At 44.8% G+C, this 27,941-nt stretch overlaps 2 protein-coding genes across 3 annotated transcripts in view; both read left to right on the forward strand.

The window, feature by feature from the left end:
- The first annotated feature begins 1,787 nt into the window (after positions 1 to 1,787).
- LOC6609275 (photoreceptor-specific nuclear receptor) lies at positions 1,788 to 9,373 on the forward strand. Its single transcript, XM_032715452.1, has 10 exons — positions 1,788 to 1,833; positions 3,688 to 4,078; positions 6,195 to 6,298; positions 7,436 to 7,550; positions 7,817 to 7,872; positions 7,957 to 8,274; positions 8,424 to 8,632; positions 8,737 to 8,898; positions 8,959 to 9,123; positions 9,186 to 9,373. The coding sequence occupies exons 1-10, from the start codon at positions 1,788 to 1,790 to the stop codon at positions 9,366 to 9,368; spliced, it is 1,749 nt and encodes a 582-aa protein (XP_032571343.1). The 3' UTR covers positions 9,369 to 9,373.
- A 1,227-nt stretch (positions 9,374 to 10,600) lies between these two features.
- LOC6609276 (netrin receptor unc-5) overlaps positions 10,601 to 27,941 on the forward strand; it is a 19,210-nt gene continuing 1,869 nt past the window's right edge. The window contains exons 1-11 of one of the 2 annotated variants that reach the window (XM_032716336.1): positions 10,601 to 10,719; positions 11,637 to 12,175; positions 18,383 to 19,268; positions 19,615 to 19,896; positions 20,175 to 20,345; positions 22,020 to 22,073; positions 23,539 to 23,856; positions 26,055 to 26,183; positions 26,289 to 26,481; positions 27,196 to 27,269; positions 27,328 to 27,941. The exon at positions 27,328 to 27,941 is cut by the window's right edge and continues 1,869 nt beyond it. In XM_032716336.1, coding sequence (XP_032572227.1) covers positions 18,590 to 19,268; positions 19,615 to 19,896; positions 20,175 to 20,345; positions 22,020 to 22,073; positions 23,539 to 23,856; positions 26,055 to 26,183; positions 26,289 to 26,481; positions 27,196 to 27,269; positions 27,328 to 27,941 — 2,514 coding nt within the window. In that variant the 5' untranslated portion in view covers positions 10,601 to 10,719; positions 11,637 to 12,175; positions 18,383 to 18,589. Of the gene's footprint in view, positions 10,720 to 11,623; positions 12,176 to 18,382; positions 19,269 to 19,614; positions 19,897 to 20,174; positions 20,346 to 22,019; positions 22,074 to 23,538; positions 23,857 to 26,054; positions 26,184 to 26,288; positions 26,482 to 27,195; positions 27,270 to 27,327 lie in introns of those variants that run through there. The other variant, XM_002033930.2, reaches the window with a different exon arrangement.

Consider the following 27,941-nt stretch of genomic DNA (forward strand, 5'->3'; position numbering starts at 1 on the left):
CCTCTAGCTCTCTCTCTCTTTTCATTCACAAGCCCAGAAATAACAGAGCCTTGCTTAAATCCATAAAATTATAATGTATAGAGAGTAAATAAAATTGTGTATGCATAAATAAGACTACGAAGAGCATTAGATAGAACATCATTATACATTGCATTAAGTTTGACATTTAAAATATTTTAGGGTTATACTTTCGAAAATTTAAAAACCCATATCTGGGCTTATATATTTTATCTTCAGCAAAGTTTCACGAACAGTTCACAAACTTGAAAGACTGGTTCCAAGAGGCTTTTTAAAATTTGTTCAAACTTAATATAATACAAGCCTTTCTTCTTACTTCAATTTCTCGTACAAATAATAATGCGAATCTAATATACATATATAATGATTGAATGAAATCAGGAAGTTTTATTAAAAATGATTGTGATATTAAAGTTAAATAAAATCTCGCATCAAATTAGAAAAATATTATATAACAAACAAATTATAATATTAGAACTCAATTTTTAAAACTCCTTTGGTTATATGTGCACTTAAATATTCTTGATTTAGATCCAAGTACACCCACAGGCGCCAGCAGAAACATTTTCTTCTTCAATTCAATTACAGTTTACTGGGTGGCGGCAATTTCTGGGTGGAAGTTGGGGCTTTTAGGGGGCGGTTAGAATACGAGGCCAAGAGTGACGTCGTTGGCAGAGGGTCAAGAAGGGGCGAAACTGTTAGCGGGTGGATCGAGGGGCAGGACGAGGCAAGCTCGAAAGCGCCGACATCACAAAGGGTATTATAAAACAAAAAACAAAATGTCAAAACCCAAGACGATTATACGAGCGCCAGCCGCGCAGCTGCGTCATTCGTTTCATGGTTGTATTGGTGGGGCGCCACCATTGCTCTGCTCCACTTCCGCTCTCCCGCCCACTTCCGTTTCCGCTCCCCGTCGTCGCTCAGCTTTTTTGAGTCATGATGGCGACCGGGCGTTCTCTGCTCTTTCGAGTGCCTGGTGTGTGTGCTTGTGTGTGTGCGCAGAGAGCGCAGAGCCGGGTGTTTATTGGAGATTGCGATTGCGGCTTGGCTTACCCACACTCGCAGGGCCGCACACCAACACACTAACACTAACAGCGAGGACAAGCTCCTGCCGCAGCATCAAGAAGGAACGAATCAAAGCAAGCCAACAAGCAAATGCGCCACCAGAGTTGCCACTAAAAGTCTCCGTTGGTGGGTGGGTGGTGTGCGGTTATCCTTCGCTCGCTGCTCCTTGCTCGCTGCTCAATGCTCTCTGCTCTTCCTGCTCCTATGTGTGTGTGTGTATGCAGTGTGTGCCGTGCTTTTTGTCCTCACACACACACACACGCGCGGGCAAGGACTTCTCTGCCCACTCAGCGACCGCGGATTATATCCTGCGATATGGTTTTTTTCCCCTAGTCCGGGGTTGGCCCGTTGGCTGGTTGGCCGACTGCTGGAGTGGACACATCAGTGTTTAGTTCCTGTCACGCTTTTATGATAAATCTGAAATCCGGAATCTGAAATCGTACATCGAGACGTTAACATCATCATCGCGGCACACTCGCAGCGCCGTCGGATCGGATTGGTTCGTTTTCGTCAGCGGGAATCACAGGACCCTCCATTTGCCGTCGCCTCTCAACGGTTGCAAATTAATATGGATCCTAATGCGATGAACCCAAAAAGTGCGAATTAAAAGTGGTGATTCAGAAATTCTTAAAAATAGTGCCAATTGTTAATGAACTTTTTAACGAGGTGTGATCTTTAATCGCAATCCGCTAAAGCTCAACAAAATGAATAAGGAAGAAAATTCCTCTGAAACACGACCATCTTCTCAAGGTAAATTAGTGTGTTTTTTAAAATATGAGTATGGTGCTGAAATATGTTTATTAAGCTGTGAACACAAAGGTGTGGTTTTCTTACTTAATTATATAAAAAATGAATATATGCCATAACGGTGGTTTAAAACTCCTTCAACAATAAATTTTAAAAAGGACAATATCACGTTTGTTGGGAAATTGTGTGCGAAATATAATTACGTTTCTTACACCCACGATTAATTAGGACGCATAAGATAGGAAAAATTAAAAAGGGATATGTTGAAGAAAAAACGGAAAGGATGCGAAAGCAAAGATTGCAATTACAAAAAACGACTGACATTATCATATAAATTAAATTTGAGCCTTGGCATTTTAATTACCCGACGGGAAGAATTTTTTTAAACGTGAGTCGTAGAAAACAAGATATTTTTTATATTATATTATTAATTAGTGGCGAATTAATAATGTTATATTGACAGCTAATCCACATTTAAAAAAACCAATAAATAATTTTATGATATTTATATATATATATATTACTCCTTTCTTAAGCCAATTCTTATAAATGAATTACATGCTTAGCTATTTGAATAGAAAACCTTTTTTAGAGCTGTGTAAACAATTTCAAGTTAAAATTAAGGAGTATAATTTTTCATATGGTGAAACGACTGCCTCAATTGTAAAATACCTAGGTTAAAACATGAAAAGAAACATGCGGATTCTGATGGCACTGCCAGAAAATCACATTGGCAATTTTAATTACCAATTTGCAGGAACCAGTTGTCGCGGAGACACTCAAATCAAATCGATGCCCAACTTGCTGATGGCATGCACGGATGGCCAGGCAAATTCAATTTGCGATAATCACCAAATTGAATTAGACTCCGAGTCAGGCCGCCAAAAATGTCAGAAATTCATAACACAGCCATCCCGGCGCCCTTAACACTTTTGTGTGTGCCAAAGTGAATTTCAACGAGCCCATAAAATTAACAAAGACGGTGCTCCGGAAAATGCAAGCATATGACGCTAATCCTTCGGCTTTGGACCGCAGTCCTGCCAGTTGGTCCCGGCTGAATGGCCGCCTAACTTTGTCTTTCCATTCCAATGCCAAGCAGGACGAAAACACAAACCCAAACCAGAACCACGAACCCAAATGGTCGAGCGCACAGCCAAGTGGCGAGTGTTACAAATGTGTCCTCAGCCTCGTCCTTGGAACGTCGAGGGTTAAGTGCATCAAAAAATCAGTAAGGAAACTACAATCAAATTAGGGTGTGATGGCAAAACAATCGTCCCCCGAGGCAAATTTTGCGCACAGATTGCTTGGCACGCTCTGGTCGAGAGCCGTTTGGCTTAATGGCACCCTAATTGAATGTGTAAATATATTTGCGGATTACAGGGCGTCAATGTCGCCACGCAGGGATAAGATCGGCAGGTCCTTCGCATCCGCAATCCGGTACAACTGACAAATTGGGATTTAATTTATATGAACTACATAAGTGATTTTTTATTGCACCACCCATTACGGCCGGGAAAACTGGTCCAAAATCTGGCGGGATATTTCAAATGGCTTATGATGGAACGAGATTAATTATTTAATATGCCGATAAAAAGAATAGCTAAAGAACGATCATTACTCGTGTAAAAATATTAAGCTATAGTGCGGAAATTGTATAGAATTATAAATTACATTTATACATTCTGAAAGCATTAGCTAAACACGTATTACGTATACTATTCTTCCCCTTTTAAAAACAAATTTGGAATATTTTTTAGAGTCTAAACACAACCATAAACCCAACAAACTCTATGTTGCATGGAAGATACAATTTCGATTCTCTTAGATACCATTCACTAATCTGCTTCAAAATTCCAGAACTCCATAGTCCGCAGCGGCATTGCTACACTCCTCCGCCGGCGCCGATGCACGGGCAGGCGCCTCCACCGACATCGGCGGGCGTAGCACCGCCCTCACAGCCACCGCCCCCTCATCCCGCCGCCTCGAACGTGCCCACTGGTCGACTGCTGAGCTGGAACCACAGTGCCGCTGCAGCGGCTGCGGCGGCGGCAGCCCAAGCGGCAGCCAACTCCATGAACCACTCGTCGGCGGCAGAGGGTTCGTCGATGACCCGGATTAAGGGTCAGAACCTGGGTCTCATCTGCGTGGTGTGCGGCGACACCAGCTCGGGAAAGCACTACGGAATCCTGGCCTGCAATGGCTGCTCCGGATTCTTCAAGCGCAGTGTGCGGCGGAAACTCATTTATCGGTGAGTGCACACAGAAAGAAATTTGGGTATAGCGAATTAGAAATAAAAACTATATATAATAAATAAGATTTACAAGTCATAAGGAGAGTATAGTAATTATGGTCCTCTTAGGGAATATTTGTGTCTATGAAGTTTGCAACTACTGTATTACAATTTAGAATCTCTTTTTGTGCAGCGTAAAGAGTAATTTAAACCATTTATTTATTGAGACACTCCCATTTTGTGAATTTATATGTTTGGTGCCACTTTTGTTTCAGTGTAGCCCTAACTATGGTCTCAAATCCAGTCATTACCATTTCATTTCCATTAAATGTTGCAACATTTTCCCAAAAGTGGGTGGTGCCGGGATGGGTGTGGGCCGCTGTGCCCGGAGGCCCGTCTGGCGGATTACGGAGCTCCGGCAAATTCATTACAATTATTCAAATCTTTGGGATTTGAGCGTCAACTTTTGAATGCGCATATTTGCCCTCGCGTTGACTTTGTGCCCAGAATGGCATCATGTGCGAATGCCACTTTACTTTCGCTCCCCTCTCTCTGGATTGCAGCTTAAAATGTAATTGAATTTAAAGCGAATTCGTTTAAAACTTTTTCTTTTGACGTGGGAATTTTCCTAAATCGGACAAAAAAAGAGCAGAGAAGCAAAAGCAAAAGCGCGAATCAAAGTTTGTCGAGCGTTTTCAATTATCATTAAATCAGAGAGAAAAATCCCATAATCCAAACCGACGGAATCAATGCCAGCAAAAACATAACGTTATGATACAGTAATGCATGTTTTGCTCTGCGGCTTTCCAGCGGGCGCGGTAAATCACAAATGTCGAAATCTCTATATCCGTGTCCTGGTCCCATGAGATTGATATGGAGGGCTTAAGCGCAAAACACTTGGCCAAATGTGGCCCAGCACCCGCATCCATCCGCCCTCCCGACATCTTCGTCCATCGACTAAGCCGAATCGCAACAAAGTCAAAAAATGGGGGCGGTTCTGTGCGGCTCTACGGGATGAAATAGAGCAATATCCTCCCCCTGCACGGGAATGAGTGAACGAGGGATACACTCCAGACATGGAAAAGGGATAACAGGTCTAGTGTATATTTTCACCGACGTGACTTGTTTCCCGATGGACGGCAGAGTCAATCTGGCCCTTGGTCCTTTTTATATCCTTGTCTCCGGTGGCCCCATTAAGCCGTTTTCAATTATAATCAATTGCTTCCAATCAGAACTTTCGAATGTGGCCAAAGGAATTTTCCAAGGACAGGCTAGAAATATATTAGATTTTTTATGACTATAGGAATAGGCTACGGAATTTATGGATTTTATTCATTTGTTGTTCAAAGGCTAAAAAATTTAATTTAACTTAAAAGTATATAATTTGTAGAGCATATAAAAGCCAAAATGTGTCCTTTATTTTCCAGTTTTAGTGTACACAAATGCGTTCATGGTCTATTCTCGGATGTTTGATGGTTGGGGCAATGGCAATATTATGTGATTATTTTTATAGAGATACAAAACTTGAAATGCCAAAGGAATGAGCTGCCCATTCACACATATCCAATCTACTTGATTTGTTTACGAAAATTTAACATTTGCATACACAAAATACCTCAATTACATATACACACGTAGACAAGGGCTGTATCTCAAGGATACATTTCGCTAAGTGATTTCCTGCCCAGGCGCCACGAAGGACATAAAATGGAAACGAAATGGACGGCTAGAGATTTCTAGGAGCGTTGGCCATCTTTGAATTTTGGCGCAGGCTTAGTGTGCAAAAGGGCAGGCGATGACTGGGCTAAAAATGGTTCCATGGATTTCGATGGATTTCGAGTGGGAGGGATGGCACTCAGCCCTGATTTGATTAAAGTTCCACCAGGGCAGAACAAAGGACGAGAGGTCGATGAAACGGAAGAGAGGAACAGGTCCTGTATCTAGCAGATATAGAAGTGCTTTTGTGGCTGGATTTCCGCTCGGTTGGCCCGAGTCTGAGGTTTTGTGGCTTTGTGTTCGCCATCGAAATCGACAAATGTTGCAATTTTTGACACTAGAAATCTCGTTAGCTGCGCATCAGGATAACCTGATTATGTCCTGGCACTATTTTAATCGATTCTGCTTACCATTTCAGCTGCCAGGCGGGAACGGGACGCTGTGTAGTGGATAAAGCCCATCGGAATCAATGCCAGGCCTGCAGGCTCAAGAAGTGCCTTCAAATGGGAATGAACAAGGACGGTGCGTATTACCAACTGCATTATCATATCACATCACAACCCAGCTCGCTCTAATGAACTGAAGCACGTTTAATTGGTCTTTAACAGGACCTCAAAAGCCCCGGGAACACGTGACCCCGATCAGTGCGCCCTTTAACCCTTTCCCACGTCGGTGAGCCCATGGCAGGAACATCCTCATTTCAGGGTGGCTCACTATGGGTTGTGGGTGCTCCTTATTTACATATTGCTCACCCAATTGATTTGCTACCTGCTGCTCGTGTTGTCTTTGACAGATTTTATGCAGCTTTGCCGCTGCCACTCCACTGAACCCCAATTGTTCATTTAGACTGAAAGTTTTCTTCATTGTTTCGATGTCTGGAAAGCAAATAGACAATCGGCAGACGTCAGTCAGATTCAGGCTTGTAAAATCAATATAAGCCAATTGTACTTACCTGGTTGTACTTAACTGGAGTCACTGAATATTTATAAGGAAGTCGTTCTTTTCATACCATTCTAATATATCCGTTCAACTAATGCCACTATTCTGTTAATGTCATTATATGTGATTATATCTACTTAATCGAACATGACATCATAAAGACAAACATTATCGGCAAGAAACTTTCACACCTTTCACTTTGCATTCTAGTCTCGAGAGTTTGTCATTTGATAAATATAGTCATCCTCCCTTGGGGCGGTTCACACACTTTCCCGACTCTATTGTGGATCCTTTAATTTGGCCGTAAATTATGCGAGCCATATGGAAAATAGCCACAGTTTGCGGATACGCCATTAGCGGCGAAGTAGCTTTTGTGGCCCGGCCTCATTGTGCGGTGAAATTGCATAAACAAATGGCGAAACAATTTGTGGGCGTGAGCGGCACGTGACCACAAAACCAATTTGCCATCAATGGATGGATGGCCTTGTTCCCCAGCCGGAGATTCCATACCATTCCGTATGCTGATGAGGAAAGGCCAGGCACACGCGGCCGCTTTTCGTCCTGCCATCCTGGGATACCTGTGCTTAAACGAGTGCTCGGAGCGATTTTGTCAGTGTGACATTTCCTCATTACGGACACCTCCCAGTCCCACTCCCAATCCCGTTCTAAACAACTAGATGCCGAGTGCTCATGCTAGTTGCATTTGTTTTCCAATTACAGCCGTGCAAAATGAGCGACAGCCCCGCAACACGGCCACTATACGGCCGGAGACTCTGCGGGAGATGGAGCACGGACGGGCGCTGCGAGAGGCCGCTGTGGCCGTCGGGGTTTTCGGGTAAGTATATCTCTACCGCTGCACTCGAAAAAAATTATGAAAAACATGAACTGGAATATTTTGAAGCCAAGGCTGAAGCCTAATCTTGAATACTTATGCTGTGTTTTTTCTTATAACAAACTTTTTGTCCAACGAAAGTATAAAGAAAAGTCCAGCATTTAAAACAAGTTGCATGCTTTTTTTCCGAGTGCAGTTGTTGTGCTTGGCCTGTCATTTGCATAAGTCCATCTAACCGCCCGAAATCTGCGGGCAACTCCAATTTGCAGACCACCCGTGCTACTGTCTCCGCCCTGCTACGGCTCCGGACTCCTGCCGCCGCCCTGTGAGTAGTTGCTGCCCCTCGGCTGATAGTTGGGAACGTATGTTACTTATGGCCCACCTTGATTTCTGTTTGATCCCTGAGCAGCGCTGGGCAGTTTGCCGACGGGACGACTGCTGCACCACAACCACCTCACCTCCTCAATGCAATTGGCTGCGAACCACATGGGCGCCGGCAGCTTTCCCATGTTCAACGCCGCCGGCGTGCACCACTCGCCCAAGGAGAAGGCCTACGGCATGGAGATGGCCACCAGTGGCAATGTCTCCCACTCGACCAACTCGAGCAGCAACCACTCCATCGACCCGAGCTCACCGGCGCCGGAAAACGCCAAGGAGAAAAACAACGCCGGCGGCAGTGTCTCCTCCGTCAGCTCCTCCAGTCCCACCATGGAAAATGACAATGATGGTGGGTATATTAATAATTATAAACATATAGAAAGTTTAAAATATGAGTTTGGGAAATAATATTTAAGCAAAAATAATAACATTATATGAGTATTTATACTTTATAAAACAGAGCCAATATCTTATATATTTATCCAATTTTTTTAATAGACGACTCCATAGATGTAACCAATGACAACGAGGAGCCTCATGCAGTCAGCAGATCGGATTCCAGTTTCATCATGCCGCAGTTCATGTCGCCCAATCTGTACACCCATCAACATGAAACAGTTTACGAGACGAGTGCCCGACTGCTATTCATGGCCGTCAAGTGGGCCAAGAACCTGCCCAGCTTTGCGAGGCTTTCCTTTCGGGATCAGGTGGGTTAAACATAGATTAATATAAAAACCGATAGCAGCTAAAGTTAGTTAGTGGAATAGCAATTTTACTCAAAACGTAACGAAATATCCTCTGTTCCTGGCAGGTAATTTTGCTGGAGGAGTCCTGGTCGGAGCTGTTCCTGCTTAACGCCATCCAATGGTGCATTCCCCTGGATCCCACCGGTTGCGCCCTCTTCTCGGTGGCGGAGCACTGCAATAATCTGGAGAACAACGCCAATGGCGACACTTGCATAACCAAGGAGGAGGTAATTCTGCGCATGGCTCCATCTAATATATTAATATTTATGACTTTAAATTGCTGCTAGTTGGCGGCGGATGTGCGAACGCTCCACGAGATCTTCTGCAAATACAAGGCGGTGCTGGTGGACCCCGCTGAATTCGCGTGCCTCAAGGCGATAGTTCTCTTCCGGCCGGAAACGCGCGGACTTAAAGATCCGGCGCAGATAGAGAATCTTCAGGATCAGGCGCACGTAAGTATGCTGCAGTTTTCAAAAGTGATGAAAGCTTCATTGTGATTTTACTTTACCAACAGGTGATGCTGTCGCAGCACACAAAGACGCAGTTCACCGCCCAGATAGCCAGGTTCGGACGACTCCTTCTCATGCTGCCGTTGCTGCGCATGATCAGCTCCCACAAGATTGAGTCCATCTATTTTCAGCGCACCATTGGGAACACGCCCATGGAAAAGGTGCTCTGCGACATGTATAAGAACTAGTTAACTCGAGCTTTAAGTTATAACAAATTTAAATAAATATGTTTTTGTGTCTTGAATGTTAAGTTGCGTGACTTTTGATTCTTCCTGTTTTCTACCAGGGACACTAGTTATATATAATTTGCAAAAATAATTGTGGAATATAAGAATGCTATAGAAAATAAGTTAAAATAGCTTTCCCACCACAACGAAAACAAAACGATCAAATGATGTGTACTTTCTTATCTGTATAAAGAACAAGACGTCATGAATTAGTGTATGAAATTGAATTTTTGATCGGTTGGCGCCCAATTTTTGAATTTTAACATACACGGTGCTGTGTTGCAAAATGTCTTTTTATAAACAACCGAGCTGCTTTCGCTACCGTCCCATAGAGGTCGCTGTGATTATCACTGCTGCGCTTTTTAAAATCTCAAAACCAGATGTCGCACCAAACTGAAGTTAATATTCATTCGATCTGGCAACACGTTTAGAGTTCCAATTATTGCCGCTAGGCTGTGTAGAAAAAGAAGTGTGTAGAAATGAGGGAGAATGTAAGGTGTAAGATTGTGTGGTGTATTGGTCACACTGTCGATTTTTTAAAATTGGCGCCAATAATAATCTTATGTTTAGTTAACAAACGACCACAGAAATGCATAAACGGCTTTTAAGTTAATGATGAACTGTGATTCTAAGCACAATTTCTTTAACAAATTCTGATACATTTGTACATCAATTACATTTGAAACACATAAATCTACTCATATTTCGGTTAATTTAAATAGGAAAAGCTAGATAAATACAGCGAATTAAATTTTGAAAAATTTAATTACGATTTCAAAAGTGGAGCTAGTTACACGGTGAAGGATTTTATTAATGTTCGAACTAGTGGTTCGAAGATATGGGAACCGAATGATATACTCACATCTCATCTTGCTGGCAAAAAGCAATGATATGCTGATATTCAGGTATTAATAACAGAGGGTAGGACATTTTAGATGAGAGAGAGATGCAGGTCAAATTTATCAGAATAGAATTGTAAGCAACAATTTCAATATTCAATTCTGGTTCACATACAATTAAAAAACGTAGTAACTTTAGGTGGAAATATACAAGACTTCCTTTCTTATCTGCGCATAATGCCGCCAAAGGATTTAAAGCAGCTCCCGGAAAACCTTCAACCCTGATTGGAGCCCTTGGGGCCAGCTGGTCACACTGGGCAACGGGAGTAATCTGCGGGAGCACAGGCTCCAATTTTGATGCCAAAGGAATGTGCTCGGCGAAAAACAAAAAGGCAAACAAGAATCGCACATTCGTCGGGAAAACTGCAGTCAATGTCTGGGCCATAAAATGAGCAATTAAGACGCAATAGATGGTAAAGTTCAAGTGAAATAAAGATGGAATTACATGGAAAAAACAGCAATCAAAGCCAACAAAAATCTTTTGGCTTAAATAGCATGTGTGTGTTTGTGTGAGTGCGTAGTGAAATTAAAGGTGCTGTGGGTGTGCGCGCACAACAAAATATAAATAAAACTCCAATGTCACCGAGTCGAGTTGATAAAAAGCAGCGCTAAAGGCCTTTTAATTGCTGCTGCAGTCGATAAATCATCAAACGGGAATATGAAAGCATCTCAGGAATCCAGTGCGTAAAATTAGAATGCAACAACAACAGCAGCAACAACAACAACACGCGGGCGGAGGCAGGAAAGATACAAAATAGCCAAGGAGCCAATATACATACACATACATGTACATATACATCCACGTCGTAAAGTGCGTCTCTCTCTCTCGCACTCTCTCTCTTTTGGAGCTCCATCCCCGCTCCCCACAGCCACCTACTTCCTGCACATATGCTGCGAGCAACAACAACACAACGTGCTCCTCTTGGGGATGCTGTGTGCGAGCGAGAGAGAGAGAATGCGAGAGAGAGCGGCAAACTAACTTCGAATCAAAGAGCGCAACTACACTCGGAAAAATTCTTACAGCTGCCAAATCAGATGCCATTACTTTGTAATAAAGTAACTTGGGGAATTATTTCAAAACAAATAATAACTTTTTACAAATACGTTACATTTTATTAAGATATAATTATGAGAAGGCTTAGGGACAATATTGTTCCTTAATGTTTTAACCATAGATTTGCTTTTTCTTTTACATTGTAATTAATAATTTTATTACATTTAACAACCTTACAAAAGTTAAAAATAATCTTAAATGCAATTCCTATATACTTTTGTTGACTGATAACTGAATTTCCACCCCAAATTTTTGCGCTATCATTTTCCCATTTAGGGCGTCCATTTCTCTGAGTGCAGGGCTCAGTCATCGCAGCCTTTTCGCCTTGGCCACGAACACACGTCTCATTTGAACGCGAAACGCCGAGGCAAACGGACGCGCAGTCGCTCGTCGCAGTGGTTGTTGAATTCGAGTTTCGTACTTTCGAGCGCGCGTATTGAAATCCAAGTGAGCGATCGTGTGAACAGTGATATAAATTGCACCGCATATGCGGGATAGAGATACCTAACCTAGTGCCACACGAAAGTTGAAGTAATACCAGCAGGATATCTACTCAGTTGGCAGTGAAAAGCGTGGTGAAGTGTTCGGTCATAATGAGTGTGTGAGCGGGGACAAGCTGACAAACTGAATGCGATAAGGTTACAGATGTCCTAAGCACACAGGCACTGGCCCACCACACAAGGATTCCCGGGGTCCTGGTGACATGTAACTGGATCCGGATCTGGATACATGTTGGCTCCTAAGACAACAGCCCGCTCCTTTGCCTATCGTCTGGCCGCACTGCAGAAACGGGAGCAACAAAAGCGAGACACCGGGTAAGTAGCGATGCTTAACTATAATAAGAAACCTGTCCCCTCGGACAGGATAAAAACAAGCCGCACACACACTAGCACCACATACACACACACACAGTAGCACATGCGGACAAAGGGGCGCACTGCAGTGGTCGTCCGTTGCTTCCTGCGCCGCTAAGTATGCCACTGCAATGCTATTTTAAGGTGCAAAGTGCATTGAGTAGGAGGAGGCGAAGTGCCAGCCAGCTAGCCCTTACCCACACACACACACTTCGCACACACACATGGGCAGCGGACTACGGCGACAACACACAAAACGTATTCAAGTGTAACTAAAGACGACCAATTCACAAACAAACAAGCGCGCCAGGAGCAGTTGGCGGATGTGGGGGAGGAAGGGAGTTGGGGGAAACGGAACCGACTGGAGCGGAGCGGACGACCCTCGAACCGTGTGACCGCGGGGCAGGAGGGGGCGGGGTTCGACAGGGACGACAGGGGCCGCTCGCTAATGTTTATTATGAAAAGCGTGCCCTTTTGAACGCCATCGTGTATTTTTATTTTTATTTGTATTTTATGATTGCGCTTAGCCATGTGTATTTGCTGTGAGTGGAACTGTGGTGAGCGCTAGTGCACAGAAAGAAAAAGATATAGACTTGGTTTTAATTGAGGAAGAGATCCTATTTCAAAGCAAAGCAAAACAACTTCATTGAAGGTTTCGATTAGGAGAAGTTTCGATTTCTGAAATCTGAACGCTACACTGTAGAGTTATTGAAGTTCTTACTTATTTTGGTTTATGATCAACTAAAATGGGATAGATTAATTGATGCCATCATGGTGTTTCGTCCCGTGATAAGACAGTTTTTAAAACAATGAGCAGTGATTCATAAAATTATATTTTAATGCGTATTAAAACCTTTTCGATGGGAATACGATTATAAAATTCATCTAAGGGACTGAGAATAATCCCACGAGAGCCCTTACAAACCATTCTCGATCGATTCCCAAGTACACTACATTTTCTCTCAGTATGTTTATTTATGTTTTTCTTGTCACGGATCTGGGCCAGGGGTGGTGAAGGGGCGGCTGTCGAGAGGCCCTCATGTGAGTGCAGCACTCAATTCATTGATAAAAGATGCAGCTACAATTATAATAATAATAATAACAAGAACTCCGGCCAACGGGATGCCGCCGCGATCAACATGCCGCAATTACAGTTATAATTTGGGCCCGTAAGCGTTGTTCAAATGTAAATTCAAATGTGGATGGATTGCAATTACCAACCCTCCGCGGCGACAAACGTTGGCTGCTTCGCTGAGTGGGGGTAACAAACAATCGCCAATTGGCATATAATGATCCCCTTTGGACGTCGAAACGTCCTAACTGACTGACTGACGTACCAACTGACTGACTGACTGACTGACAGTCGGACGATATGCATACGAGTATATGCGCCATGAGGTGGGTATGGCAAAAAGTGGCATGGGACTCAGACAACCAGCAGCGACATTCGGAACAGTTCTCAGGCCTTGACAAATGCACGTAATGATTGGACTCACACTTTGGTTTCTGCTTTTTTAACAATTTACGCGCAGCTCTTACTCTTACCCCTTCTTCACTGGTTCTCACACTCACTCGGCCTAGTCATAATTTTAGGGGTTGTGCAACCCGGCACAGTAATCGAAACTCAAACCCAAAAACTCGTAGATACAGATACAGCTGTTCGCCTTGATGGGCAAACAAGGGCTTGGAGGTAGCCCTGCGCCCTTCGACTTTCGATTTTTCGGGACATGGGAACGGAGCGTTGCATGAACATCTTTGACTCCTGCGGTGATTAATTGTCATTCCAGGGCCCTATAGCATATGTAGAGGCCATTCGGGCTCCTATATGCATGTATGTAGGATCCAGGGTTCAGGGTCTTAACACTGGATTAGATGTCGATCGAAGTGAAAGAATAGCCTCTTTTCAGTTTCTTTCGGCAACTGGCTTTGTTTCGAAGCTAGGTAGCTGATGTTGGTAAGGGCTTAGCGTCGTAAATCGTTGGATTGAACCATTCCGATCGATGGCGGTGAGAATCGGTAGGGCATTAACATGCCTAGGTAGTAGAACTTTCTTTACGCCAGACTCTTATCATTGCATCTTCGACATGCGTAGGCAATTCGTTTGTTTTCCATTTTCCTCTGGCTATCATCAGCTGGCATCATGTGGCAGTAGTTTTGGCAACATAAATTAGGCCACGGGCATCATTTGTTAGAACCGGACACATTAGAACTTTGCTAATACGATACAAATGATAAGGGCCTCTCACCAGTTGTTCAGTTTGTGCTACTTATGCCGCTGATGGGATAGAATCATAAATAATTTGTTTATTGCATGCAGTATGCTGGCTACGATTGTATCTTGTGTATGTTGTGTATCTTGTAGTAACATGAGCCTGTGTAGCTTGGCCCATAACTCATGCTTGAAACTTTTGTTTCTACTTCTAATTCCTCGACAATTACGCTTAATTAATTTAAAGATGTTTGTTGCCGTTGTCGTGCTCGCATCCCCCGTCGAGTTGTTCGATCAATTTTGAGCAGTTATGACGGCGGCTAGGCCATGGGGGAGGATTTTTTAAATAGATTAATTAAAATCATCTTTAATTGTTTGATTACAAGGCGAGCGCGGCCCGAAAAAAAAATGCGAAGCGAACGCAGATAGCTCACAATAGCTGCTTTCATACGTTCTCAAGTTGCGGAGTGTGTGGGCAAAATGCGCAACATGTGAAATACAGATGCCTCAGAGTTACCAGCACGGTCCCTTGGGCATTAAAGATTTCATTTGTGCTACAGATGTTCCGGCGATTGTACAACATAACTACAAGGAGGAGTCTCACGCAATTGAGGCAGCGGCATCTGCCACAACCACACCAACACTCACAGCCACATTCACATCCACATCCATATATCCACATCCATGGACCCATGGTTCCACTTCAGGGCAGTCACCAAGCGACTGGCGCAGCGTTTCGAGTGGCATTTGATTTTAATGCTCGAGAGTGTGTGTGCGAGTGCTTCAGAAGTATAAAAATTATTGCTGCCAAGCAACTGAGTCAGTCAGTCATCAATTATTTTATAGAATGCTCACTTGTTTTGTGTGTTCTGGCATTGTTCCCCGACCAGACCCAATCTCCATCTCCCCGCCCCATTTCGGCATCCCCATGCCCCGAAATGCCAGAGCCGAATCTGTGTTCTTGGAGTTCACTTGGAAGTTCTCCTTCGGCACAGGAAGGGCTTCTCCGCCCTCTACACTTCACTTCACTGGGACTCCGGCAATAGTTGTGAAATTAAATTGAATACGACGCCGATTATCCCACGCAGTCTTCCATTCGCATTTCCCATTCATTCATCCACGGGCTGCCTAGGAAGCAAGTGCTGGCGACACAATCTCATCCTCATACTCCTCCTCATACTCCCCCTCAAACTCCTCCGCGGAATCCGAGAGCTTGGGAAATCATCAAAGTTCAGCGGGACTTCGGTGGCGTCTCCTGCTCACAATATAAGATGATTACATGCACACGCAACTTTCCGTATCTGGTCATAAATCTCAAAGAGTGCACAGGGAAAAAAGGATATTAATATCAACAAATTATGAAATTGTATAGGATGTACTTCTACTACTGCACAGGGCTTTAATATTAATAGACATAAAATCAATGGAAAAATTTATAAAGTTCTTATCTGAAACAGACGTTTCTTGACCCAGTATTCCATTCTATCTAAAGACAAAGAAATATCAGCAATTTGGCAGAAGTTTTCATATTTATTTTAATATTTTGTTTAAAATGCTCCTTTTCTTGGACTTTTTCGCTCAGTGCATGTGCGTGTGTGTCCCACAGTTTGTCATTCAGTCATTCCATTCAGAGGATGAGGAAGTGGATGTGGAGGGGGTTTTCGCCGGATGCTTGCGTGCCAAAATCAATGCAGGTTTTTTATTTGCCAACGACAAGTTTGCATTCAATAAATAAAACCCATTCGATTATAAAGTACACCCGCAGACAATGAAATGTCGCTGATAAGCGCCTCTTACAATCCATTTGGCCTACTTCAGTTCATTAAAAATCTATTAAAATGTAATGTACAATACCCCACCTCCCCGATGCACGAGGCTTTCGGTCCGATAAGGCAGGCATCCATCCAATCGATCGAATCGGGGCTATTTAATGTGCGAGACTTTGATTAATCTCGCCACCAGTTCGGTTGTTCCCTTGTCAAGCGAAATATACATACATATGAGTATCTATGAGTATGAGTCTGCAATTCAGCATAATTCTTGAGAGTTACTGCAGTAATAAATAAGCCATGTTTATAAGAGCTGAAAATCAGTTCGATTTTCGCTGATGGCGCTATCGATTTAGTTTAGCCGAAATGTAATTTGGCTAAGCAGCCCGGCAAACAATATGGCCCAATATCGGCCTCGTCAAACAAAGGTCTAGACAAATCGAAAACAAAACGAGCTTCAATATCCCATCTATAATAGAATGCACACACAAAACAAAGCGGATGGAGTTAGAAGACTATTATAATCTGGTCAGTTACATGAGCACCGCCCGCCCACACACTCCATATCCACAAATATAGCAGATAGGAGATAGCATATAGCACATACGGCATGGCATATATGGCATTTACCATTACTATTACCCCAACCCATCCACACACGAAGGAGAATATTGACAGACACTCAAGTGTCCACAAGCACCCTGTAAATCCAATTGAATTACGCATAAAGGCGCTTAAGCCGAACGAAACGAGTCTCTCGATGATGACGACCCATCAAATGTATTATTTCCCTTTAACTTCTGATTACCCGATATTTTATTACGTTTCGTGGTCACGCCGGCTACTGGGTACCACTGGTTTGGTGGAGCTGTGGCGCATGGATCCCCCTCAATAATAATCACTTATCGCATATCAGCGTTTCCGCAAAATTTACATATCGACTTTTACTTGATGCGCCTTTTAATGGCCCACGTCGGCGGCAATAAAATATTGAGAGACTAAGCGGGCAGGGGGCCTTTGAGTTTTAACTTATGCATGATTAATACATAATTACAAAGACAAACGCATAAACTCCAATTCAAACTCCAGCTCTAAGTGAGGCCCAAAGACGGGGGCCGGACTTATCGCGGTGTTCGTGCAGGCATGCCTCCTCCATATAACCATTTGCCACTCCAACGGCCACCACACCACCACTTAATAACTCTGAAAGACAAAAGGCGCTTTTCCCACAGCCAAAGGCAAAGGCAAAGCCCGTGGAGGAGACCACGTCCTGAACCGATCCAAGCTGCCTAGCTGCCCGGAGAACTGCAGTGTGGCGGAGCATACTTATACCTGTTATTAATATTTCGATTAGGTACCAACGATTCGTAGAACCTGATGCATGACTTGCATGGCTAATGGGAAATTTTGTAACTTGTGACCACGCTGCCCTACACTTTGTGGGTCGTCGGACGGGGTCGTCGGATTGGTCCCCTGATTGATGGAGACAACTCATAGATTGTGCGGCGAGGACAGGAAGTGTCCCTAAGTGCAGCCGATACATCCTCATTTTCCCATTGATCCTGACAGTAGATTGGAATCTGGGCCTACCTACCTTCGGCAGGAAATGATATCTAAACTCAAGCGTACAACTCGAGATAGTTTCATTCGTGAAAGTAGCATCTCTTTTGACCTTTTGGAAGGGTTTGTTGCGTGATCGTTTCATCTTCTCTTCGCAGCCACCCTTAAAACATTGTTGATTCTGGGAAATGTGATTGTAAGCAGACACCTTTTCTTCCTTACTTTTAAGGGGGTTTACGTCATAAAAAGGTAGGTGTACATCTGAGGGTTCCATTAAATGTTTGAATAACACTGTAATAAGATATGCAGCTAAATACAGATACAGGTTAGCAATATATAATACAAATTGTAACATTATGTTAAGTTTAAATTCAAAATTGAATGAATTCAATATAAATTCAGTAGAGTGTTTACAAGTCGGCTCAGATCGCAAAATCCAAGTGCAAGACCATAAGTTGTTAATGCTGAGCGTGTGCGTCAAAGATATGAACAGTTTAGTCAAACCGTGGACACTTTCGTGGCTTGACAGACCGCTTTGTAAATAATCGCCTTATGGCCAAGTGGGCAAATTGCTTGGTCGAAGGAGCAAAAGTAAATGTAGCTAACTGACGTTTCTTATCTGACTCCCAGATCGTATTCACCACGTGAACAAAGCGAGTGTGCGGCTAATGCTAATGCCAGCTCCTTCAGCTAGCTCGCCACATCGCCAGCAGCAGCAACAACAATTGCAGGTGCCCCTGCAGGTGCATCAGTTGCACAGGAAGCGCCGGACAAAGGGACACCTACACCACCTTCACCATCTCCACCACGAAACGACAGGTCAACTGACAGCGAAGCATGGCGGTGATTAATAAAGCCGGAAATGTGATTGTCCTCCTGCTGGTTAAGCTCCAGCTAATCCTGCTGTTCACACTGTCAGTTTCCGGAGAGTTGCCGCAGCTGGACTACGGCAGCTTGTCCGCCTCCCTGGAGGAGGATGCGATTGACCAACTCACGGCGATGGCACCTTTCGCCAACTCCCTGGTCACCGAAGAGTCGGCGCCGCACAAGAACAACGCGGAGCTGCTCGGCAATAGCAGTGAGGATGAGAATGCAAGGCCGCAGCAAGGGTCCTCTGGATTGGGATCATCCGGAGCGGCAGGTGGATCGGGCATACTGCTTGAGGAGTTCAACAGCGGCAAACTGAGTCCCGGAGAGGCGAGTAATACGCTGCCCATATTCCTCATCGAGCCGGAGAGCGTTTTCGTGGTCAAGAACCGGCCGGCGGTGCTCAAATGCAAGGCCTCCCACTCACTGCAGGTGATCTTTAAGTGCAGCGGCAGTTCGCAACCACCGCCGTCCACGCACGAAACTCACGTGGATCCGCACACGGGGGTCAACATGGAGGAGGTCACCGCCACCATCCACCGAGACCTGGTCGACGAGTTCTTCGGCGACGGACCCTTCAAGTGCGAGTGCCACGCGTGGTCGTCGCGTGGCGTGGTCAAGAGTCAGGCGGCCACCGTGCACATTGCTTGTGAGTACACTGTTCAAAAAGTTCTAGTTTACAAATAAAGACTAATTCAGGTGATCTGAAATGCTCAGACTTAATTATTAACAATTAATGTTTTATTATTATTTTGACACGTTTTTATTATGAGCATAACTTGTAGGTTTATCCTACAATAGTTGATTTTCCCGAATTTTTGTTTCAGTATAATGGCATGCAGTTGAAAATGTAATTTTTGTAGTTAACTTTGCACCTTTTTCCGGGGGTGGCTTCCTGTCAACAACTGACCCTCGCTTAGCTTACCCCTATCTGTATCTGAATCTACATCCGTATCTACATCGGTAACCTGCATCTGTCCGTTTAACCCCCACAGATATTCGCAAGTCCTTCAACCAGTCGCCGACCTCGCTGCGCCTGGAGCTGGGCAGTCGGGCGGAACTGCGCTGCGAACCACCCGGCGGTTTCCCCGAACCGAAGCTCACCTGGCACAAGAACAACGCGGTCATCACGGCGGACAGCGAGCCGGGGATCACCGTTTCGGCCGCCACACTCATCTTCCGCCAGGTCGCCCTGCAGCATATGGCCAACTATAGCTGCAGTGCGGAGAATATCGCCGGCAGACGCGTCTCCGATTCCGCCGTTCTCATCGTTTATGGTCAGTACCAAAGGGAACTAGGTTCCATGCTGTAAATTCCAGGAAGAAAACCACTTTATTGGGGGTTCTCGGTTTTAATCATTTTCCATGAAATACAGCTTTAAAATGCTTTTTTTTTTAAAGAAAATTAATAAAATTTATTGCTAATAGAAGTGAAGAAGTATAATCATTTTGCAGTTATAGGGCCAAAAATCGCATAGCACCTTAAATTGAGTAGTTTTGGTCGTTTTGCTGGCCGATAAAGCTCAATTTTTTTATTTTCCGATTTCATCCCACAGTCAACGGTGGCTGGAGCACCTGGAGTCCATGGCGCGAGTGCAAGTGTGCGGGCAAGCCCAGCCAGGGAAGGAAACGTTCGCGCACCTGCAACAATCCGATGCCATTGAATGGGGGCGCTCAGTGTCCGGGCCCCCAGATCCAGAAATCCGCCGACTGCGCCGCATGTCCAGGTACGTTCCTGCGGTCATCCGCAAAATTGTGGGCGCATCGAATTGCGGCCAACACGCCCATTATACGGGCTCTATGTGCTGCTAAGGGGTTTTGGGAGGGGAAACTGAGAATGCTTAAAGGCAGCTGTTAAGCAGAAGCCAAAATTGTCAATTTAAATGGTATTTTGCGGCCGGGATTCCAGCTTGGGCGCCACCTGCACATCCCCATCTGGTTGCCCCGCTGCTTCTGTCGATACATCTCCCGGAGCGTCGAGAACAACGCGTATTTTTCACACCAGGGCGGACAGGATGGTACGGATACCGGGATGGTGTGGAGTGGCAAGACTGCCCAAAATACAAAGCACCGCACAACGCAAAAGTTCAGGGGGCGTTTCACAAAAAAAAAAGATGAGGAATAAAAGACAAGATAAGCTTTTGAGGGTCAATGCGAACTAGACATACTCTAAGGACCTCAGTGAATTATCATAATCCGAAAGGGAGCGGATTTACATGAATGATGGGAGTGGCATTGGGATTAATTTACAAAGTACAACAGCTGAGCGAAATATTTTAATATTAAATTCATTTAAGACTAATCCGCATGGTTCTTACAAATTTCTACATATTTTTATCAACAAGCAAAGTTATGTCTTTTTATGTCTAAGTTTTCCCTTTTTAAAGTTAGTCTTATTTTAACTTTTTGACACACCTTAATTTCAACAATTAGAGATAGCAATTTTCTTACAATAATGAGTACATCAAAGAATGCCTATTTCAAGATTAATAACTTAATACCCACTATAACTAAATATAGACCAACCCCAGTACATAGTCACCATGCCCCGAGCGAACAATGGTATAATACACTTTTGAGTGAGTGCTGAGTATTTCATTTTAAACACGCATTCGGTTCCTCGGACCGACGACAGATATCTCCACATGCGAGATGCGTATATAGATGGATAGATTGGGCCGCCGCCTTTGGCAGCGGGGAAAGCCTGCCGCCGGCGTGCCACCGACTAAATGGTGACAAAGGAATGAATCCGGGGGAAGGCAGTGGGTCCAGAGACTTGGTGCGACTCAGCACTGAGGACTGAGCACTGAGGACTGGAGATGTGAGGATGAAATCTGGAGTGGAGTGGAATGGAATGGGGCGGACGGTGGTAGCTGGGGCGCTCTTTTTGACAGACGCACGGGCGGCATGTGTTTGAGACTCTTCACTTTTATTCATGTAAATTTATTGTATTGCATTGTATTGTATTGTAGTGCTCGCACAGATACTCACCCACACGGAGATTTCGTAGGATACTTGGCCAGGCGCACAGCGGGCACAGCAATGAGCAATTGTTGACAGACAAGCGGGCCAAATGGGTGATGGGAAATGGGTGGGTGGAGTACGAGCGTATACTGTGCTCCAGAAGGGGGCCTTTCGGTCGTCAAGAGGGGGACGCCATTGTGGGCTCGGGTATTTCTTTTCTATGAAAAGTGTGTCATAAAATTAATTTTAAATTTCGCTTGGCTTTCGTTTTTCTTCTTTTTTTCCCCGGACGACTTTTCATCCCCATGGAACCGTGTCAACCTTATGGTCCTTCCGCCGCCACGCCCACCAACGCCCCGTGATTACGCTGTCGCTCTGACGTCCCGTCGTCCTGACGTCCCGTCGCCATCATCGCCATCGTCGCCCGCCAACAACAGAGGACACTCAAATCGTGAGCCCTGATGGATTTGACATTTCGTCGAGTAAGCGCAGTAAGTTGAACCGAAAGCCCGACAATATGCATTTCCCTCAAAGGCTTCCCAGCCGTTTCAGGATCCAATGGGATGGGGCTACTCGGATGGGTGGGTGGGGGTTCCAAAGGATTCAATACGACATTGTGTTCGAGCAGTTAAACTTGAATGTTTAACGAGCCGACGACAGTTAAATTTTTTAGTTGGGGTCGCCTCGCTATCCACTGGGGCCTTAACAATCCAATAAACAATCGTGTTAACCCGAACCGGAGGCATCAGCATCCAACCAACCGTGGCGTCATTCGTTTCGGGACTTCCCCCAAAAAAAATCCTCCACACTTTAACTGACTTTAACTGAAGTGACTTACTTTGCGACGGGGTAGTTGTTGGTGACGTCACTGCGGCAGATAGCAACTTAAAAATCACTTACCACGACTCACGCTCTCTGATTCATGCAACAGTCTGAGTCTGGGTCTGGGTCTCGGTTTTTGGCCGGGGTCGAAAAGGATACGTCGTGGAATGGGTATTGACAGGCGGGATGGGTTGGGGATCAGGATGCGCACGGCGTGGCAGCGGGGAAAACTAAATGCCTGGCAATGTGATGATGGCTGGCGACAAGTCCGGAATTTTGTGCGCCCTTTCTGAGGGTGGTTTTATGTTTCCAAAACAGGAAGTGCCAAATGCCGATGTATTTATACCAGGATGTGCGCACACTTAGCGAAAAACTAGACCAGGAACTAAATACCTAATTAAAAGAAACCATCGCAGGCATGTGGAAATTTGAATATTATTGCAAAAGAAATACCTTAATGAAAACTATTTATAAATTGAATCCAGTTTTTATAGTGTACGCATTTGTACTATGTTTATAAAGAAGGCTTGTTAATAGTGCTTTTTTTTATTAAGAATAACTTAAATAACTTCGAGTCACCTTATTTTCCTCAGTGCATAGCTGTCGAACATATATTTTAGCTGCCATTGGCATGCATCACACCATGGACATTTTTGGCTTTTTGTTTAGCTTTCGGACTTTCCGCTTTCTCCCCCTCATTTAGTGGAAATTGAAATAGCAAAGAAAATGCGAAAATAGAAAAGCATTAAAATGACAATCACTTTTACTCACCCACCCACGCAGAAACCAACCCAAACCAAACCCCAAAAATCAACAGAGGCGTCGTCAACGGAGTTTTGGGGGTAAAGAAAAAAAAAATGGGAAATGGGAATCAGGAGTGGAGGAAGACCCACTAATTTTATGGTGGGAACAAACTTTCGATTTCTCCCCATGGACCATCTATTAGACCGTAATTGTGCAGCCGGAGAAGCTGAGAACAGGGGGGCTTGGAATGCCACGTCCATGATTGTGGCCCCGATGGTCTTGATATATGACTCGGGGAGTGCCGCTGTCGGGAATGTGTGCTAAATCATGTTAATATGACTTTTGATTTCTAAACTGCCTGTGCTTTTGCCTCTGCTCTTCCATTTACAGTGGCCCGCTGGTCGGCGTGGAGTGACTGGAGCATCTGCTCCGCGGAGTGCATTCAAGTGCGTCGCCGGAAGTGCCTGACTCAGGGCCAGACTCAGATTTCCTCCGAGGCGGAGGAAGCCGGTGATCTGCTCCTGGGAGCTCCCGGGGCGGGCATGGCCGCCCTCATCGCCGCAGCAGGAGTGGGCGCAGTAGGAAGCCCCAGCGAAGCGACTGGCTCCAGTTCCGACATTATCCCGGGATATGGCAAATCATTGTGCGCCGGAAAAGACATACAAACGGCCGAATGCCGCGGCGAACAGTGCCAGATTGGCAAGGATGGTAAGTCTGTGCTTATGACTAGGATGAATGCCTGGCAGGAGCAACAAAGTAGACAGTTAGACAACAATAACAGCAGAGCCGGAGTGCAGCATCCACAAAACCAGAATCCCTGAATCCCTCGCACAAAAGATGAGCACTCAACACTGATTGTCACAATGGGAAATTAACCAAGTGCATTTGTTTGTGCACGACCACGGGCTTATGGTATTTATATATATAATAGAAGTATAGATGGTATAGAAAGCATGGCCAGGACATTTCACTTTTCACCCCAAAGGACCCCCAGCTGTAAGCTCTCAACTTGCGACTTCCAATCGCCAAAATGAAACCCGGACCCAATCGAAGAAGGGTCGCAAATCAATCGCAGCAGCACCACTTGGAATTGAGATTTAAGTGGGGGTCCCACACAAGTCTTCCGAGGGTTTATGTGCTTTGCCAGATAATTAGGCGTGCGGCAAAGACAGCAGCATCAGCATCCACCCACCCATTTGCCACCCCAATCCGGGGCTTTTCCCGTGTCATTGTTGCTGTTTGCGATTCGATTTTCATCGGCGGGCGGCAAGAGGGGAAAATTGTGCGATTGACCCAACTCAAACATAGTTTTGTGCGGTCCATGGGGATCAATTAGATGGCTGTCACAGTGTGTAATTGAAAGGATCAGGATACACAGGGAGTACCAGGAGTTGCTGGGCTTTTTTGGCAGGTTTGTCCTTTATTTGATTGCCTCCTGAAAAGTTTTCGAAGAGCTGTGACACTCTGCAGCTTATTTTCGATTTTATTACGATTCGCTAAAGCTCGAGCAATCCGGGCAAATCCCTGGGACCACCGATACCTGCGGCTTCATCGTGGCCCATTGTCAGCATCTCGTACTCAACCATCTGATATTAAAAGCGTATTTGTCAGACCAAGGAGATGAATCCCCTTTTGATGTCCCTTGCAGGAGGCAACAAAAAAAAAGGAAGCAACACAATATATATATATATATGTGGATGTAAAAAAGCCAGCATGCAAAATGCACAAAAGCAAAGGGAAAACGAAAGCTGCGAGATCCTTGGAGTATCCCAGTTGGGGATGCTGCTAGGGTCTTCAACTTCTACATCTATCGCTGTTTCCGATGCTGCCGCTGATTTACAGCGAATATAATTGCTCATTTCATACATTGTATAATGCGTCCGCCCCACCCACTTCTAGCCCTGCTAGCACAAAACTGACTGTACTATATACGGCATAATAATCATAATATATACAGAGTAATTCCTTGCGCTGCAGCGATTCCTTTTTGGCCAACAACCAGTCACCGCCAGCGCCGGCAACAATGACGACAACAATCACAGCAACGGAAACAGGCAGCGCAACAATGGGCGTCCAATGGATGGGTGGCAGTGGGTGTGGATGTGAATGTGGGCATGGAGCTGGGCATGGAGATGGAGATGGGCACCATAGATGGGGTTTGGGTTGCGGAATCTGGGATGTCGGGCAACTGACTGCTGGCGACGGGGGGCCGCCGGCGAATTATAATGCGAAATAGACGAAGCTGGACTGGGGATGAGCATACAAACATAAAACATTAAATACAGACATACACTGCTCCGCTCCGCCAGATACGGATACGCATGGCTGCTCGGGATTGATGACAATGGGTGAGAGGATGCCTGTTTGGTTATGGAAAAGTTCAGTTCAGTTCGGTTCAGTTCGGTTTGGTTTCGGTTTCGGGTTGACTCAACGTCCATGAATGTGTGGATTTTGCTTGGCAGGCATCCTGAGAAGCATGAGGGTGGCGGATTTACGCAGAAATCTCTTGGTTTACTTTTTTTTAATGCCCAAGCACACACAGATTGGCAATTGGAAGGGGGCGGGGTGGTGGCATCTTGGTTCGCAGGCTGGCTTTATTGCCAGTTCAGTTCTCTAGAAGGTGAACTGATTTTAAGACTCCACTTTCGAGATTGAGTTCGGAAATACTCTGTACGTTCTGTGCGTTAGAATAAAAGATCCATATATATTTTCTATTATTTATGAAGTCGTTGAAATTACTAAAAATGTAATTCCGCTATTTCATTATTTCATTACAAAAGTTTTCTGTGAACCTATAAAAAAGTTAACGAACTGGGTACCAATAAACTTTCCCTTAAGTAAAATTACGGGGTACAATCAGCCGATTCAGCAGTTTAATATGAGTGCGCATCGCTTCACCATTGCAGATTTCGATTGGACCCTCTATCTGGGATTGGCCTTCATAACGGCGGTGTGCTTCGCCTTCGGGACCGCACTGATCTGCTGCGCTCGTCGTGGCATCCGCACCAATCCCCATTACAACATGGCCCGTTCAGGTGAGTTTCAAAGGACTCCAGTGTCCTGCGTCGGTCGCCCTGCGTCCGTATAACGTTGCGTTGGCCGCCAGCAATTGACCGTGTTTATTTCGACTCCGTTTGCAGTAATGGACGCGGATTATATGCCCGGCGTTGTGGAGAAGAAGGAGATGCGCATGCATATCGAGGCCAGCAACATGGGATACGATTACGTCAATCCCGGACATCGTTATTTGCCCGGCGAGCACATCATGGGCATGGGCATCGGCTGTGGAGGCGTCACCGAGCACCACTACGACGTGCCCAATCTGTCCGCCAAGTAAGTGTACAAATAAGCCATCAATGTTATTAGTTCGCCCTTTTATATGTCCCTTTATCCTTTGGGTACTCTTGAGTCTTGATTTGGTTACAATATGGTATAAATACTATAGCCTTAAACTTTACAGCTCGCAAATAAGCCATGAAACATTTTAATATCGAGGGATTATCTTTGATGCCATTGACTGAGTCCTCAGTACGTTTATTTCAAGGATACAAAAAGATAAAAAAAAGATAAAAAAAGAATTAAATTCCAATGAGTTCGACTAAATTCTTTAAAATTTCTCCATTGCCCTTCCATCTTTTGGGTTCACTATTTAATTACAAATATGAATCTTTGCATTTATCAACACTTTGACATTAAAGTGAACACATTCAATTTAATGAATTATCTGACGAGTCTGACTGGTTTTATAAATTCTAAGACTTGTTCATGACAGGGGCTTACATTTAAATATGACTCATACGACATTAAAATTCGACAAAGAACGAGAATAGTTATGCGCTTTTTGTTATTCTTGGCACGAAAATGTGGTGCTCACAGAGAATTACTTCCTACATAACTTCCCTTCCAGTCAGTGCTTTTACAATGTGTAGATATAAACTTTTTAATGTTCTCTTACATTCCAACACCCTCAACTTTAATTGCACATTTTTAAAGCCCTTTTTCCAATAATAAACGATTCTAATCATTGTGGATTGGTTTTACTTTCAGCTACACCAATCCAATAGATCATCTGAGCGTGGACTATCTGTCTGAGACCGGGGAATCCTCCACAGCTGATACCTGTAAGAAACCAAGCTTAACTTGATTTGAATCGGTTTAAATATCCCTGTCATCCAACAGCGAACTCAACCTTCGATATGAACGGAAAGTTTTCCATACTCAACGCCTCGAAGAGCAGCACATACGAGCTGCTGGGAAGCGCAGGAGGACAGCTCCGCCTCTATGGCGGCGAGCTGCTGCTCTTTGTCCCGGAGCACGCCATCGGAAAGCACGTCAAGAAGCACGTATCCTTGCTGCTGCTGAGCGACGAGTGCAGTCGAGTGTCCTGCGTCACCGAGAGCTCCATTCTGTGCAGCAGTGTGGTTCATAGTGCCCCGCGAAACTACAGCTTCGTGAAACCAGTGATCCTGAAGATTCCCCACTGTCTGGTGGCTCCGGAGCAGTGGCATGTTCACATCTACCACGCAGACAGCGAACACGACGAGCTGAGTGTCAATTGGCGGCGGGCAGTTTCCGTCGGCGAGGAAACCATCAACACACCCATGTTCGTACAGCTGGAGGCGACGCATGTGTTCATTATGACTGAGCAACTGGGTCACTTCACCGTGGTGGCGGAGCCGAGGATTCAACAGCCCTCGATCAAGATGAAGCTGCTGGCCTTCAGTCAACACACGCCACCCAGCAATGCAAACTGCAGCTTGCGGATTTACGTGGTCAAGGACTTCCCCAATAGC

Source organism: Drosophila sechellia, chromosome 2R (genome assembly GCF_004382195.2).
Source record: "Drosophila sechellia strain sech25 chromosome 2R, ASM438219v1, whole genome shotgun sequence".
In the NCBI taxonomy this organism is placed as follows: Eukaryota; Metazoa; Arthropoda; class Insecta; order Diptera; family Drosophilidae; genus Drosophila; species Drosophila sechellia.